This window comes from Cherax quadricarinatus, chromosome 38 (assembly GCF_038502225.1).
Source record: "Cherax quadricarinatus isolate ZL_2023a chromosome 38, ASM3850222v1, whole genome shotgun sequence".
NCBI lineage: Eukaryota > Metazoa > Arthropoda > Malacostraca > Decapoda > Parastacidae > Cherax > Cherax quadricarinatus.
The window spans coordinates 19,619,694-19,633,448 of record NC_091329.1 but is presented as its reverse complement, the minus strand read 5'-3'; the positions used below and the strand labels follow the sequence as shown (position 1 = coordinate 19,633,448).

The window sequence follows — 13,755 nt, the reverse complement described above, 5'->3', positions numbered from 1 at the left end:
ATACGTATGAAGATACACAACATATCCCTCCAAACTGCCAATATCCCAAACCCCTCCTTTAAAGTGCAGGCATTGTACTTCCCATTTCCAGGATTCAAGTCCGGCTATATAAAAATAACCGGTTTCCCTGAATCCCTTCACTTTTTATTACCCTGCTCACACTCCAACAGCTCGTCAGGTCCCAAATACCATTCGTCTCCATTCACTCCTATCTAACACGCTGGCCGTCTTCCATCGAGGCAGGGTGACCCGAAAAAAACACTTTCACCATCATTCACTCTATCACTGCCTTGCCAGAGGCAAGATGGGTATGAGATGCATAATTAAGTAGGCGCTTTTCAGTAAAATCTAATTTCTTGCATTAACATTATCGCATTCACAAAACAGTGTCATTAGTAATCGCTTTAATTATTCTATATGTGATGCCATCATAGCCAGGGGCTTGGTAGCTGCGTCATCAGTAAGTCTTACTGTTGCCTGGAGGAAATTGTTTTTTTCCAGTAACTTTATTTTGTATCCGTTGGTAGGAAGTTGAAGAATCTTATATCACTGAATGTTTTGACTCCATTCTGTTCATTGTATTTATTCTACACAGTCTTCCGTTTCTCGCTCCTAGTTATCATTTTTTTGTGTGTGTATTTTCCAGCTGTGGATTCAGATCCTTCTTGCCTGTGTCACAGCCCATTGCGAATGCTTTAAGGCGGTCCCAAATGTTGTTTCCGTACTGACATACTCAAATATCTTCAAATGAAGGAGCACAATGCTTTTAAAAGTACTAACACTGTCTTGAAATGTCTTGGAAACTCGCACTGACCATACCTTTGTCTTAATGTTATCCTGAGCGGAGCATTAGCCCATACTCCTGTTTCCTCCCTTAGAGCAACAGTTCCTGGTGCAGGTACTTCAGGTTCCTGCTCGGTCACGGGTAGCAGCGGGTCCAGCCAGGCTACACGTCAGGGACCATCGTTTCTGTCTCACCACTGCTAACCCCCCGCGGCTGCTGGCCGCCTGGTCTACCCACGACCTCAGGTGAGTGGAGAGAGACTGGGCTAGGAAGGAGCATGGGCAGAACCTACATTACCATAACAGAATGGTGTGTGTGTGTGTGTGTGTGTGTGTGTGTGTGTGTGTGTGTGTGTGTGTGTGTGTGACAGAGAGAGAGAGTAAACAAGCGTGTTTATAATGAGTGCATGATTCAAAATAGAAATTTACCACATTCACATTTAGTACATTGTTGGTCTTTTGTGTTTCATGAATATGTAAGATAAGATCTTACACACTAGTGGGTTAACGTATGTTTTATGCTAAACTGTGCTGTGTGACCTGCAGGAGGTATGGCGTGGTGGACGGGCGTGTAGTGTGGGAGGGCGGGACGAGGTGTGGGCGCTGGACGGGTGTACACGTGGCTCTCTCTGACAATCCCCACGCCGTCACCCACGCCATCGACCAGGCTGCCCGCGGCCTGCTAGCCCTACCCAGGGGCAGACCCTCCACCAGCACAGGTGAGTTGATCTACCCTCTTAAGCCTCGTACAGTCACAATACAGTAGCTAGAACAATTTCCATTTAACCCACAGACTAGATGTCGACCTTAAAAAGTGGCCTAAGACCTTGGGAACGTCGTATAATTTTCCCTACAGTCACTTTTGAACATACTTTATAATGATTTGACTCGGAGGCTGAGTTTTTGACGTATTAATATCTTCCCAGTCAGGTTAATGATTTTTTGGGGTGTCATCTGGGTGTTTATCCGTCAGGAGCCTCTCTAAATATTCAGTTATATTTTAGTTACTTTATCTTGCTTAGGTAAGGTTTGTTAGGAAACAAGACAACCGCTTCCTGACGCAGGTCTTAGTCATATGATGACCCACAGCTGGAGCTTTTGGTCATCAGACCAAGGCTTTCTGCTGGCTTACCCCTTCACCCCTTTAAATATTGGGGTTAAAATTTATTTTATCTTGGTGTTAAATGAATGTTGGGCAGGTGAGTGGAAGGTTTAGTATTGTGAGTGTATCTTACAACACCGTGGCAGTGACCTAGTCTTACATCACTCTCAGGGTCGCGAGCAGAGAGCCGCACAGAGATGTCGTGGCTGCGGGAGGTCAGCGTGATGGACTTGAGCAGTGAGACTGTATCGTTGGCGGCGTCGGAGGCCACGGCAACGGCGACGTCTCCCCGTGACACAGTGCCAGAACACAGTGACGCACACTACACTGATGCTCACTCCATAGCCTGGCCTCCCTGGAGCCGCCGCGCCTCCTGCCAGAGTCAGTCAGTTGTGGGGTGTTCCACCGTCAGCAGTTCCGGTCCCCACCTGTGTACCCACGAGGGTGAGGAGGGCACCTGGTGGGCATCCACTTGGGCGCGGGGGTCGTGGGAGGGCGTGGCTGCTCCCTCGCCTACGCCAGAATCCTTGTACGACCACCCGCGCCCTCTTGGTCACTTGCAGCATTCGGGGCATCAGCCATGCTGCCTCGCCCAGCACCCGCCCCACCATGCTGCCTCACAGCAGCAGCAGCCAGACAGCGGCAGCCACTTCAGCAGTCCTCCTCGGGTGGCACTTAACCCGCTGGATAACTACGACATCCCTCCCCCGCCCAGGGTGCCGCCGCCTGCCGCCCACTACGACACTCCACGTCGTCTAGTCATGTGCGACTCCGGCACCACACTGGCGCCGGACGCCGCCAGTCAGGCAGGAGACACCGGCGAGGGTGTAGCTCCGGCCTCAGGTGTGTGGTGTGAGGGAGGCATCATCTCTGTGGCGCCCGGCTGTGGCCAGATGCTGGGGTGGGCTGGGTCACTGGTGTGTGGTCGCAGGGAGGACGGTGACGCTCCGTCTGAACAACTGAGAGTAGACGGACACGGACGGATGCCCGTGGTAGACGCCAACACCGGCACCATTTTGAGACATCCGCCTCCACCACCTACTCCGCCAAACAGCAATCAGCCGTCGCAAGAAACTGCGATATATGCTGTTGTAAACAAGAGGAAAAAAACAGGGAAGCCTCGGGCACCCACTCCGCCGCCCACACCTCCTCCCACACCCCCACCTCGCCGCCACGAAGTTATCCCCAGCACACATGCCAACTACGCGAACTTGGAGTTTGCTGCAAGTCTTGCTCTTTATGAGAACGTCCGGGACATTAAGACGGCAACCAATTCCACACAGGCTGGTGCTGCTGTCCATACCCAGTCTTCTACACACACGAGTTGCGGACAGCCCTCTGTCTCCCTCACCATCACCACCACTACCACCACCACTGCCGCCGCCACCATCACCACCATCTCGGCGCTACCAGAGACTCAAGGTGGGCAGGTAGCACCACGTCTCTCACCTACCTCGCCGTCCACACTGGAGCCCGCCACCATACCTTCCACCGGTGGCTCTGGTAGCGACACTGAGAACCACTATTTGGCTATGGTGCCCCGGTTACCCTCAGACCCACACTACCTCCCTATGGGGCCTACGTTGCCCGCCGCCGCTCTCGTGCCTTGTGAATCTCTAACACAAGATAAGGACGAAGCCAAGACCACTCCTGTCAAGGATCGAAGTAGATCTTTGAGTATCACGGAGAGTCGCTACGGACGATCACAGTCGGTAGCGCCTACCCATCGTTACATGTCCCTAGCGCCGCGACGTTCAACTTCTGCAGATTCCAGGCCTCGAGAGGCGTGGCCATCGTCGCCAGCGACCACGCCCACTGCCACGCCAACCCGTCGACAAACCATCACCTCCTCTCTACGTAGACGAGAGAACCGTCTTAATTCTGAGGCTGCGACAGATAGTGGGTGTGACCTGCGACATGACAGTGTTGAGACAGACGGGGTGACAGTAACCCCAGACCAGAGTGTATGTACAGACGTGGAGGTCACCCCTAGACCAGACGTAGTCACTGTCACTGCCAGAGACCTGGTAGGAGAGGGAATATGCATCCTGCGGCGCTCGTCTTCAGTACCTGGAAAACCCCCGGCCAACAGAGACTCTGCCTCCAGCAGCGACTCTGGCGTGTGCGAGTCCCCAAGGGCCGTGGATCGTCTTCTCACCTCCCACTGTCTGCATGCGTCCCTCCCTCGTTCTCGACGTGTCCATCATTCCAGTAACAACACTGCCAACACACATTCAGGTAAGGTGCTGTGATTTTGCAACCACTTACCAACCGGGTCTGGATCATACGTGGTGTCGGTTTGATGTATTTCCAGGGTAGCGTTATTTTTGCTTACAGGCTGTGCAAACTGTTCAGTCGGGCATACCCACAAAACTTTATATCTATTACAACTCTGCGGTACCACTGATGTCAGCGCAGTGGGGAATGCCGCCCCCTTCATAATTTTAAATGGCGTCAGTTCCTTAAATGAAGAGCCCTTCAGCGTGGAGGTAACCTGCTGGAAGGGTTCAGGACGAAGTACTGATCATTGCTTTTGTCCTTGATAGTCATTATTAATGTATGATGATGGTGTTTGGTTCTTTATAGTGACTTTACGGCTAGTTTAATATTTCATTGCCTGAGACGAGGTTCATTATGTAGTGTTCAGTGATTCAATATCATGGGTTTGTCAACTTTGTTGTGGCATGTGAATGATTAGTGTGGTGGTGGGACTCTCTTCGTTAAATGTATTACCTCTGGATTTAGGCCGTCTTGCACTAAGTGACTTGGCAAATCCAATCCTGGTCTGGTTTATACTACCTTATGACTAGTAACTAGTGCTTTAATATGCGTCATTATATTACTAGCAGCCTAATTCTTAACACAAAACATTCACGTCCTTGAATTCACTGAAAACATTCATGCCTCTGAATTTTCCCTCAGAAACCTCATCTCAAAGCTCTACTGTTTTAAGAGCTAAACATACAGGTATGGGAGACAATCATATTTGATTCAAAAAACGGGATATTAGCTCCAGCATTTAGGCATCCTTCACCTTAAGGGTTTCAAAGTTTTGCTGAAGCTTCTCTGGCTCGATTTCACACGATAATGTTCATCAATATTAATGATGTACGCTACATTTTTTTTTTACGGAATCTGTGTGTGGTTAAAAATGCAAATTTAATCAGTACATGGTTTGCAAATAATCGCTTCGGGTAGTGTGAGAGAGGATTTTTGCATACAAGTTTGCTAGAAAAAAGTTTTGCGAGTCTAATCTTGAGCAGAACTCTCTTGAGTTAGGAGGATGATAGACTCGGTGTAGGGTAAACATATTATCTTAAGAGCAGGTTTACATATAGATTGAAATGTCATTAGCGGTGGCCATCCATCCCCCGCCCCAAACCTCTCACCGTTTTTTTATTTCTTACCACCACACCTAAAACTCTTAAATTTCCTTTCCCTCGTCTTTATTCCATTTTTCACTCTCCTTGTTCTCTATTTTCCTCTCTTTGTTCCCCCTTTTCCTCTCCTTTTATGTCGTTTTAAATGTATGTAAAGTATAAAAAAACATCAGGAAAATATTTCATCGCTCACAAAGGAAAGTGAACACCGTAGGAATACTTCAGTGATTTCATGTAATTATTGTTCCATCTTCAAAAGTATGAATATAATCACAAGAGCACTAAGTCTCATAGCACCAGAAGCTGTGGGAAGAGACAGTTGGGTTACAGATGGTGGCCAGTGACGCAGAAATATCACAAAAGCGCTTTCTGTAAAATCTTCCTGTTGTAAGCTACATAGCTCAGTGGTAATGTTAAAGCTGCTACTTTGCAGGACTATGGTTCGAGGAAATCATGTTTTATCTAAATATGTGGAAACTAGCTCCTATTCCTTGAATGAAGATCCCTTCATCAGTGTCAAGAATTTAGAATCTAGGTTAATATCTGCTACATATATATCCTCCATTGGATTGAACCTCATATCTCAGTTTTTCTGGCACTGTATGACCCCTATGGATTTAGCTTATTTTCTTAATAATAATACTGGAAACTGAGGTAGTGGAAGAATAAGGCTGCAGCATCTCTGAAATCTCCAGCCTCATACACTGATCTTTAAGAAAACGTGTAGTAATAAAGAACTAAATACCTGTGATGAAATCAAGAAAAGTCCTTATTATTACACAATATATTATTACTAATGTATAATATATAATATAGGTACATTTCTTGTTTGCTTACATTTGTGTGAAGTTGTAACATTACGTCCTGCAGGTGTGGCGGCATCGTGTCAGGAGCTTGGCGTTGGTGGCAGTGGTAGTGGCGGTGGCGGCAGCAGCAGCGGCAGCGGTGACGCCAAGTCCACTTCCTCTGGCGCTTCCGACATGAGTGACTACCTCGACACCCTCAGCTTGTCCTCCTCACATTCCTCCTCAGACCACGACCGGTGAGTGCCACTCAGATCTTGCAGCAACACATCCTCAGCTTGTCTTCCTCAGACCACGACTGATCAGTGCCACTCAGATCTTGCAGCACCACCAGTATTCCCAGCCTGTCAGGGCCATCCTCTAACTCAGGCTACTAAATTGAAGAACAATTTTTAATTGTGACAACGTATCGTTCTAACTGCAGCTGTACATATAGCGAAACGTTGTCACAGTAAAAGCTGACTTTTGCCCCTGTCTTTTCTTTACTCTCTAGGTCATCTTCTCTCAGATAGTTGAGTTTTCCCAGAGGTTATGTGACGAAGAAAATTCTTTAATACTGCTCCTTCATGGCGTATAAACATTCTCTTCTGTAGTTGTGTTTGACGTTCCACTTATCACCTTTACTGCTGGATATTGTCGGAGTTTTTTATTCCTGGTTTCAAGTGATAAGTTTCCATTCTTTTCTATCTTAGTCTAAATATCATATTAGATTTCAAAACTTTGATTTAAACGTTTCCGTACTAAGGATAGTTTAATTAAGAAGACTGAATACTTATCAAGGCTGAGGGACTGACCACCTTAAAATTACTGCTTCTTCACAGCTGTTGGACTCGTCTGACGTTCACTTCTCGCATGCAACTATCTCCAATATTTAAGTCACCTCTGTAACAGACTGAAGAAGCCTGCTGAACAGGCGAAAGGTTTCGATAACAAAGATACCCAACTGTTGTACATGTGTCTTATTCATCTACTTGTCGGTATTGTATACCGACAAGTAGATGAGACACCATGGATACTAGTACGTGATTTGCAGCTCAGTGGTCAGAGTGTTACGTGAACAAACGAAACTTTATAGGTTCTATCCCCTGGAAGGGCGAGAAAGATTGGTGAAGTCTCCCCCTTGTTTACCTAGAAATAAACAGGTACCTGAATGTTAGCCGGCTCTAGTGGGTAACATTAGTGACAAAAGTTCAGTTAATAAAGGTGGGACACCAAGAACTGACATTCTCTCTCGACTTCAAAACGGTAAATCTCGTACAGGAAAACACACACACTGCAGAAAATGGAAGGAAGTTATGCAGAGAAGCAAAGAGTGTCAGAAACTCAAAAAAGATTGCGCTTAGGTGAGAAGAGAAGCTGAAGAACAAAGAGAATGACAGAGCAGGTATTAAGTCGAATACGCATTTCTGGATTGTAAGGCGGCTTTTGACACTGTACTAGTTAATGTTCCATTAACTGAAAAAAACAGCAGGTGGGAATATCCCATTAATGGATCAAGGAACAAATGGTAAGGAGACAGAAAGAAAAGTAGCCAGTTAATTAGTCTTGTTTGAAAGAAAAAATGTGAACAGGACGAGCCTGGCTCATGGCCGGGCTCGGAGAATAGCTAAACTCTCGAAACTCGTCAAAGGTATATATCAAAGATATTATTCATATGAGCCTTTTTAAATGCAAAATTTAGTGTCCTATGTGCGGGCTGTGTATGGAAGACTAAAAATCACTGTACTTGTGAAAACTTGAATGAATAGAGTAAATAACGCCACATATAGAGCACTAAGTGTTGCTAGGTAAGTCGGAGAAGCGAGTCTGGTATAGTGACTGATAATAAGGAACAATACACAAGTAGCACGTGTCACTAGGTGGTATTATGTTGGGTGGATAAGTGAATCTAATTAAATAACAAAAAGAGGAGCAATACCGTGACTGGAACGATACGCATATAACCCGCACATAGAAGAAAGGAGCTTACGACGACGTTTCGGTCCGACTTGTACCATTTACAAAGTCACACTAACGAAAAGGAGAGCAGGAAGGCCATATATAGGCAGGAGGCAGTAGTAGTGGAGGTGGAAGGAAGTAGTAGCGGTTCTTGGTGGAAGTTAATGTAAATGAGTGTTATGTAATGTAGATAAGTATTGTGTTATTGAAATGAGGTAAATTATTATTATAATCAAAAAGAAGCGCTAAGCCACAAGGGCTATACAGCTGAAATGAGGTAAAGCAATAATAGGCTAGCTAAAGAGTACAGATTATGTAACCAAATATGCAGCTGTTATGTGTACACCTTAAAAATGTGGATAAATTGAAAAAAAAAAAGTACAAAATCGCGTTACAAAATAGCTTAGAGAGAAAGAATGGAAGAATGACAACACTAAAAATGATCTCGTTAGTTAAGAGGTTACCTGTCAAACAGAGCATTTTCTAACCATACCACGGGCGGGACTGAACCCGCGGTCAGAGAGTCTCAAAACTCCAGACCGTTTGCAATCGTGTCATTACTATTTCGTGAGTCATGTTGAGAGCATTTTCTGTTCTCTACGAAGTCTTTAGAATCGAGACTAAAGAAATATACCTAGGTACAACACGGGGAGGAGTTCAGTCCCATGCTATTTAATGCTCTATTTACCTCATTTAAACATGTAGTTATAAAATCTGCTGATGACAGCATGATCAATACAACAGTGCACGAGTGCTGTTCTTAACGAGGTTCAAGTAATTTATAATTGCCTAGGCTTTCTATCTTCATCTAACCCAAAGATATTGACAAACGACATGCCCCGCCCATTATTTGCAGCCTCCATGTTAATAACAGTAATGAACTAGACACTGTCATTACAAATCTTACTAAATGTTCAAAAGTAAATATACATTGATCTAAATGGATTGTGAAAACATGCACTTATATTAAATTTTATAACCTGCACGAACAGATCACAAGAGCATTTCACCACTTCGTAGAGTGGTAGATTTCAGGAACATCACGACCTTATACACGTTGAAAAGGTTTACAATGAAGCTAATCCAGGAGTTAAGGGGTATGAACTACGAGGAGAGGCTAGAGAAGCTAAACCTGACGACACTAGAAGACATAAGGACCGGAGGTGACATGTTGACGACATTCAGTATATTGAGAGGAATTGATAGGGAATCTGAGATCTCGGGTACACGAGGGCACAGCTGGCAGTTTAAAATACAGATGAGTCACAGGTATATTAGGGAATAATTCTTTAGCTAGAATGATGAGCGAATAGGTATGATAGGTATTACAACCTAGGATTTCAAATGGCCTGTTATCCCAGGTGTAATGGGAGCAAATAAACACAGTAGAAAAAGTTTAGACTTATATTATCCTTCACCAATTATAACAGCAATATGTACACTATGTACAGTGATAAATATAGTGCACTCCACGGTAAGCAAGGCAGAAATAGAAGCCACAAGATAGCAGACCGTGCTTCAACCAGCTCTAGAGTGGGAATGACAAGGGCAGACAGGAGAGCGGTATCCACATAACCTCTGCGATTGTCAATCCCACCTTCTTATTGGCTAGAACCTGGTCACTAGTTGAACGATGGGGCCCCATCATCAACTCTTAGCAACCTGGTTCGCTGGTTGGGGGAGATAGCCTGTAAATGAGGGTGTGTCCATGCGCCGAATAAAGGTTACGTACTCTTTGCATGCCACACCCCCACCCCCGAGAAGGCTCAGGATTAGGCTGCCACCTCCCAGTGGTAACCGTGCCGCCATGGCACCAAATAATGGGACCGCCTATCCTCTCCACCATCCAACTCTTAGATAGAGCTCAGCTTTCCTAGTGACCAAAAGCCAAACCCTAAACTCAGAGTGAGACAGCAGTCAGATAGGCCAACATAGGTCCAAGATACAAGCGGACGGTAGCCCGTATCCCCTCACTAAAAAAAAAACCCCACATCAGGGGATAAAAAAAAAGAGCTTGAAAGGGGGGTTACCACAAATACATCCTAACCTAAATAAAATATTAAACTAGACTCTTGACAAAGAGTCTGCCAACACATTTTCTTTGCCGGCAATATAATTTATTTTCAGGTTGTAGGGCTGCAGCCTGAGCGTCCAACGCATAAGCCTTGTGTTGTGATTCTTCATGGCTTGGAGATAGACTAACGGGTTGTGATCACTGTAGACTGTGACCACCTGCGATGTCTGGCCCACATAAACATCGAAATGTTCCAAAGCCATAACCAGCGCGAGGGCTTCTTTTTCAATGGTAGAGTAAGCTCTCTGATGTGGCTGGAACTTAGCTGAAAAGTATGCGATTGGCTGCAGCTCCTTGTTCCCGATTTGTAATAGTACCGCCCCAACCCCAGACTCACAAGCATCAACCTGTAATGAAAAAGGTTTGGAGAAGTCTGGAGACAGGAGAATGGGTGCAGAGCACAATAATCTTTTTGCTTTATTAAAAGCAGTGTTACAATCTGACGTCCAATTAAAGGGAACTTTATGACTGGTAAGAGAGGTAAGAGGGGCTACAATATCTGAGAAATTCTTACAGAATCTTCTGTAAAATCCTATCATGCCTAGGAAACGTTGAAGAGATTTCCTATCATGAGGAACTGGATAATCTTTAATTGAAAGAACTTTAGCAAGTTTAGGTGCAACATTACCACTACCTACTTCATGGCCTAGAAAAGTGATAGTGGCCTGGCCAAAGGAAGATTTAGATAAATTAACTGTTAATTGGGAATTCTTAAAGGTCTCAAACAGAGCTTTAAGTCTAAGTAGGTGTTGATCCCAAGTATCAGACACCACAACAATATCATCTAGGTATGCTGCCGTGCCTTCAAGTCCTTTAATAGCCTGATGGATGAGTTTCTGGAATGAAGAGGGGGAATTTTTCATTCCGAAGGGGGTAACTGTATACTGATAATGACCTCCTGGAATCACGAAGGCAGAGATTTCCTTCGCCTTATCTGTCAAAGGTACCTGATAGTAACCTTTAAGGAGATCTAATTTGGACACAAAAGTAGCCTTACCCACAAAGTCAATTACGTCATCCAGACGAGGAAGAGGGTAAGCATCTGTGATTGTGACCTCGTTCACTTTACGGTAGTCTGTGCACATACGAAACCCTCCATCAGCCTTTTTTACTAGGATGCACGGTGAAGCCCATGGACTAGATGACTCCTCCACTAAACCATGTTCTAACAAGAAGTCTACTTCCTGCTGAAGTAGCCTTTGCTTTTCAGGATTAGCTCTGTAGGGGGAGAGTTTAATTGGTTTAGATTTTCCCACATCTACATCATGGTAACCTAACGTACATTTTTTTGGCACATCCGAAAAAATATTAGGATATGACTGTAGAAGCTCAGTTAAATTGGTTGCTTGTATTTCAGATAATCCATCCATTAACGGGCTAGGATCCTTGAGGAGGACAGAATTTGAAAGTTTAGTATTAATTTCAGAGATAGAGTGCAAAGAGTCAGAGTCGTCCTCAGAGGTAGAGGACAGAGTCATTACTGGGACTTTATCTGGTGTATGAAAGGCCTTGATTTGATTAATGTGGTAAGTTTTTGTTTTTGAGGTCTTATCAATGGGAGCTACCACATAATTTAAATCAGATAATCTACTTACTATCTGCATAGGTCCCGTAAATCTAGCTTTCAAGGTGTGGCCAGGTATAGGTTCCTGCACCAACACCTTGTCTCCTGGATGGAAGGAGCGGAATTGTGCACTTTTGTCATACCTCTGTTTCATCTTACTTTGAGCTATCTTTAGGTTAGCCGTGGCTAACTCACGTGCCACCTGCAACCTTGAAGACGGGTTGTAGAGTGCTGAGCTTACGTCTTCTCCCATCCATCCTTCTTTGAGCACCCGAAGAGGACCTCGTACATTGTGCCCAAAGATCAGCTCAAACGGACTATACCCTGTAGACTCTTGCACCGTCTCTCGTACTGAGAACAGCAACAAAGGTAGAGATTCATCCCAATCTGTCGGAAAGTGCATGCAAAAACTTCTCATCATTGTTTTTAATGTTTGGTGGAATCTTTCCAAGGCGCCTTGGGACTGAGGGTGATAGGCAGTGGATAAGTTGTGAATTATCCCTAACCTAGTTAATACTTCCCTAAATGCTTTGGCAGTGAAGTTAGTACCTTGATCACTTTGTATAGTTTTAGGAATGCCAAAACAAGAAATGAATTTTGTTAAAGCTTTGAGAATAGCTTTAGTATTGATACTACGCATTGGGATCGCTTCAGGATATCTGGTTACTTTATCCATAATTGTAAATAAATACTGATTTCCAGACTTTGACTTAGGTAGTGGACCTACACAATCTATAATTAAATCTGCAAAAGGTTCTCCATCAGCAGGTATGGGTTGGAGAGGTGCAGGTTTAATGGAATGTCCAGGTTTTCCAACTTGCTGACATTCTCGGCAACACCTAATATGATTCTTCACATCTTTCTTTAATTTTGGCCAATAAAATTCTTTTGTGATTCTATACAAGGTTTTTGTAATTCCTAAGTGACCTCCTGATGACGTATTATGAGCTATATTTAATATCTGAGGTCTATACTTGGTTGGAACCACTAATCTGTCGTATAATTGCCGGCCCTCTTTCTCTTTACCAGTCTCAGTGCAAACCAAATAATCATTTTTAACTTCATACTTGACTGGATGACCCCAAGAGGATTTACCCATGGCTGCCTGAAAAGCGAATTTTAAAGAAGGGTCCTTTCGTTGTTCCTCCCGGAAGGACAGTCCCTCGGGCATGGAAACAGAGACATCTGGCAATCCTGCAACCTGGGAATAGGAAGGCTTGATCGGGGTCTGTTCACTTGATTTACGAGACTCCGGCCGGTGTGTCTCATAAAACAACGTGGCTATTCCGAGATCGGAGTCGTCCAAGGATAGGTCAACATTCTCCCCAGACAACCCTTGGGATGTTGCCCGAGTTATGGCCAACACTGGAGAAGCATTAATCATTATAGGTTCAGGACACGAAGTAACAGTAGTAATGTTATTACCCAGTAATAACATGGCATTTTTCATGGGAAATCCTTTTGAGACCCCTACAGTCAAGTACCCAGTGTAATATTTGCACTGTACATAAATTTTATGCAAAGGAACGGAAAAGATAGCTCCTCCAAATGCTTCCAATAAAACTGAGGAATTCAAAGAAGTATTCTCTGAAAGGGGTAATATTCCTTCTCTGACAAGTGAGCAATATGCTCCAGTATCTCTAAAGGTATTTACTTTAGTTGGTTCTGAGTTTTCCTGAAGGGAAATAAGACTTTCGCAATAATAAGGGGCCATACCTTTTTCTACTTCTCTAGGGGACATGTTACTAGGGATATTAGAGATTTTCCCGATGGGTTGAGGTTTTTGGGGGCAGTTGGAACTGATGTGACCTACTTTATTGCACCTGAAGCAGACGACAGGCTTGCCCTTTACTCCCTGATGACGTTGCAAGTGGTGTCGTTCTGGCTGGTGCCTCTCTGGATATTGTTGTCGAGATGCTCCATAAGTAGTTTGCCTCTCCGCAGGGGGACCATATGTTGAGAAACGTGGCTCACCAGGTGACTTGGTTGGATGACGTAGACGCTCTCCCTCCGGCTGGCACTTCATTCTCCAATGTTGTCGATCTCTGCTCACGCCAGACTGTTGAAAAGAGAGACGGGACCGCTCGGACAAGGAGCGGTTTGTTTCGAAG

General features: G+C 44.7%; 1 protein-coding gene across 2 annotated transcripts in view; it reads left to right on the top strand.

Annotated features, from left to right (window-relative positions):
- Nucleotides 1–13,755, top strand: part of LOC128693031 (mucin-5AC) — a 213,601-nt gene that overhangs the window by 187,362 nt on the left and 12,484 nt on the right. Inside the window, exons 5-8 of one of the 2 annotated variants that reach the window (XM_053782512.2) lie at nt 879–1,029; nt 1,330–1,502; nt 2,057–4,123; nt 6,136–6,307. In XM_053782512.2, coding sequence (XP_053638487.2) covers nt 879–1,029; nt 1,330–1,502; nt 2,057–4,123; nt 6,136–6,307 — 2,563 coding nt within the window. Of the gene's footprint in view, nt 1–878; nt 1,030–1,329; nt 1,503–2,056; nt 4,124–6,135; nt 6,312–13,755 lie in introns of those variants that run through there. The other variant, XM_053782513.2, reaches the window with a different exon arrangement.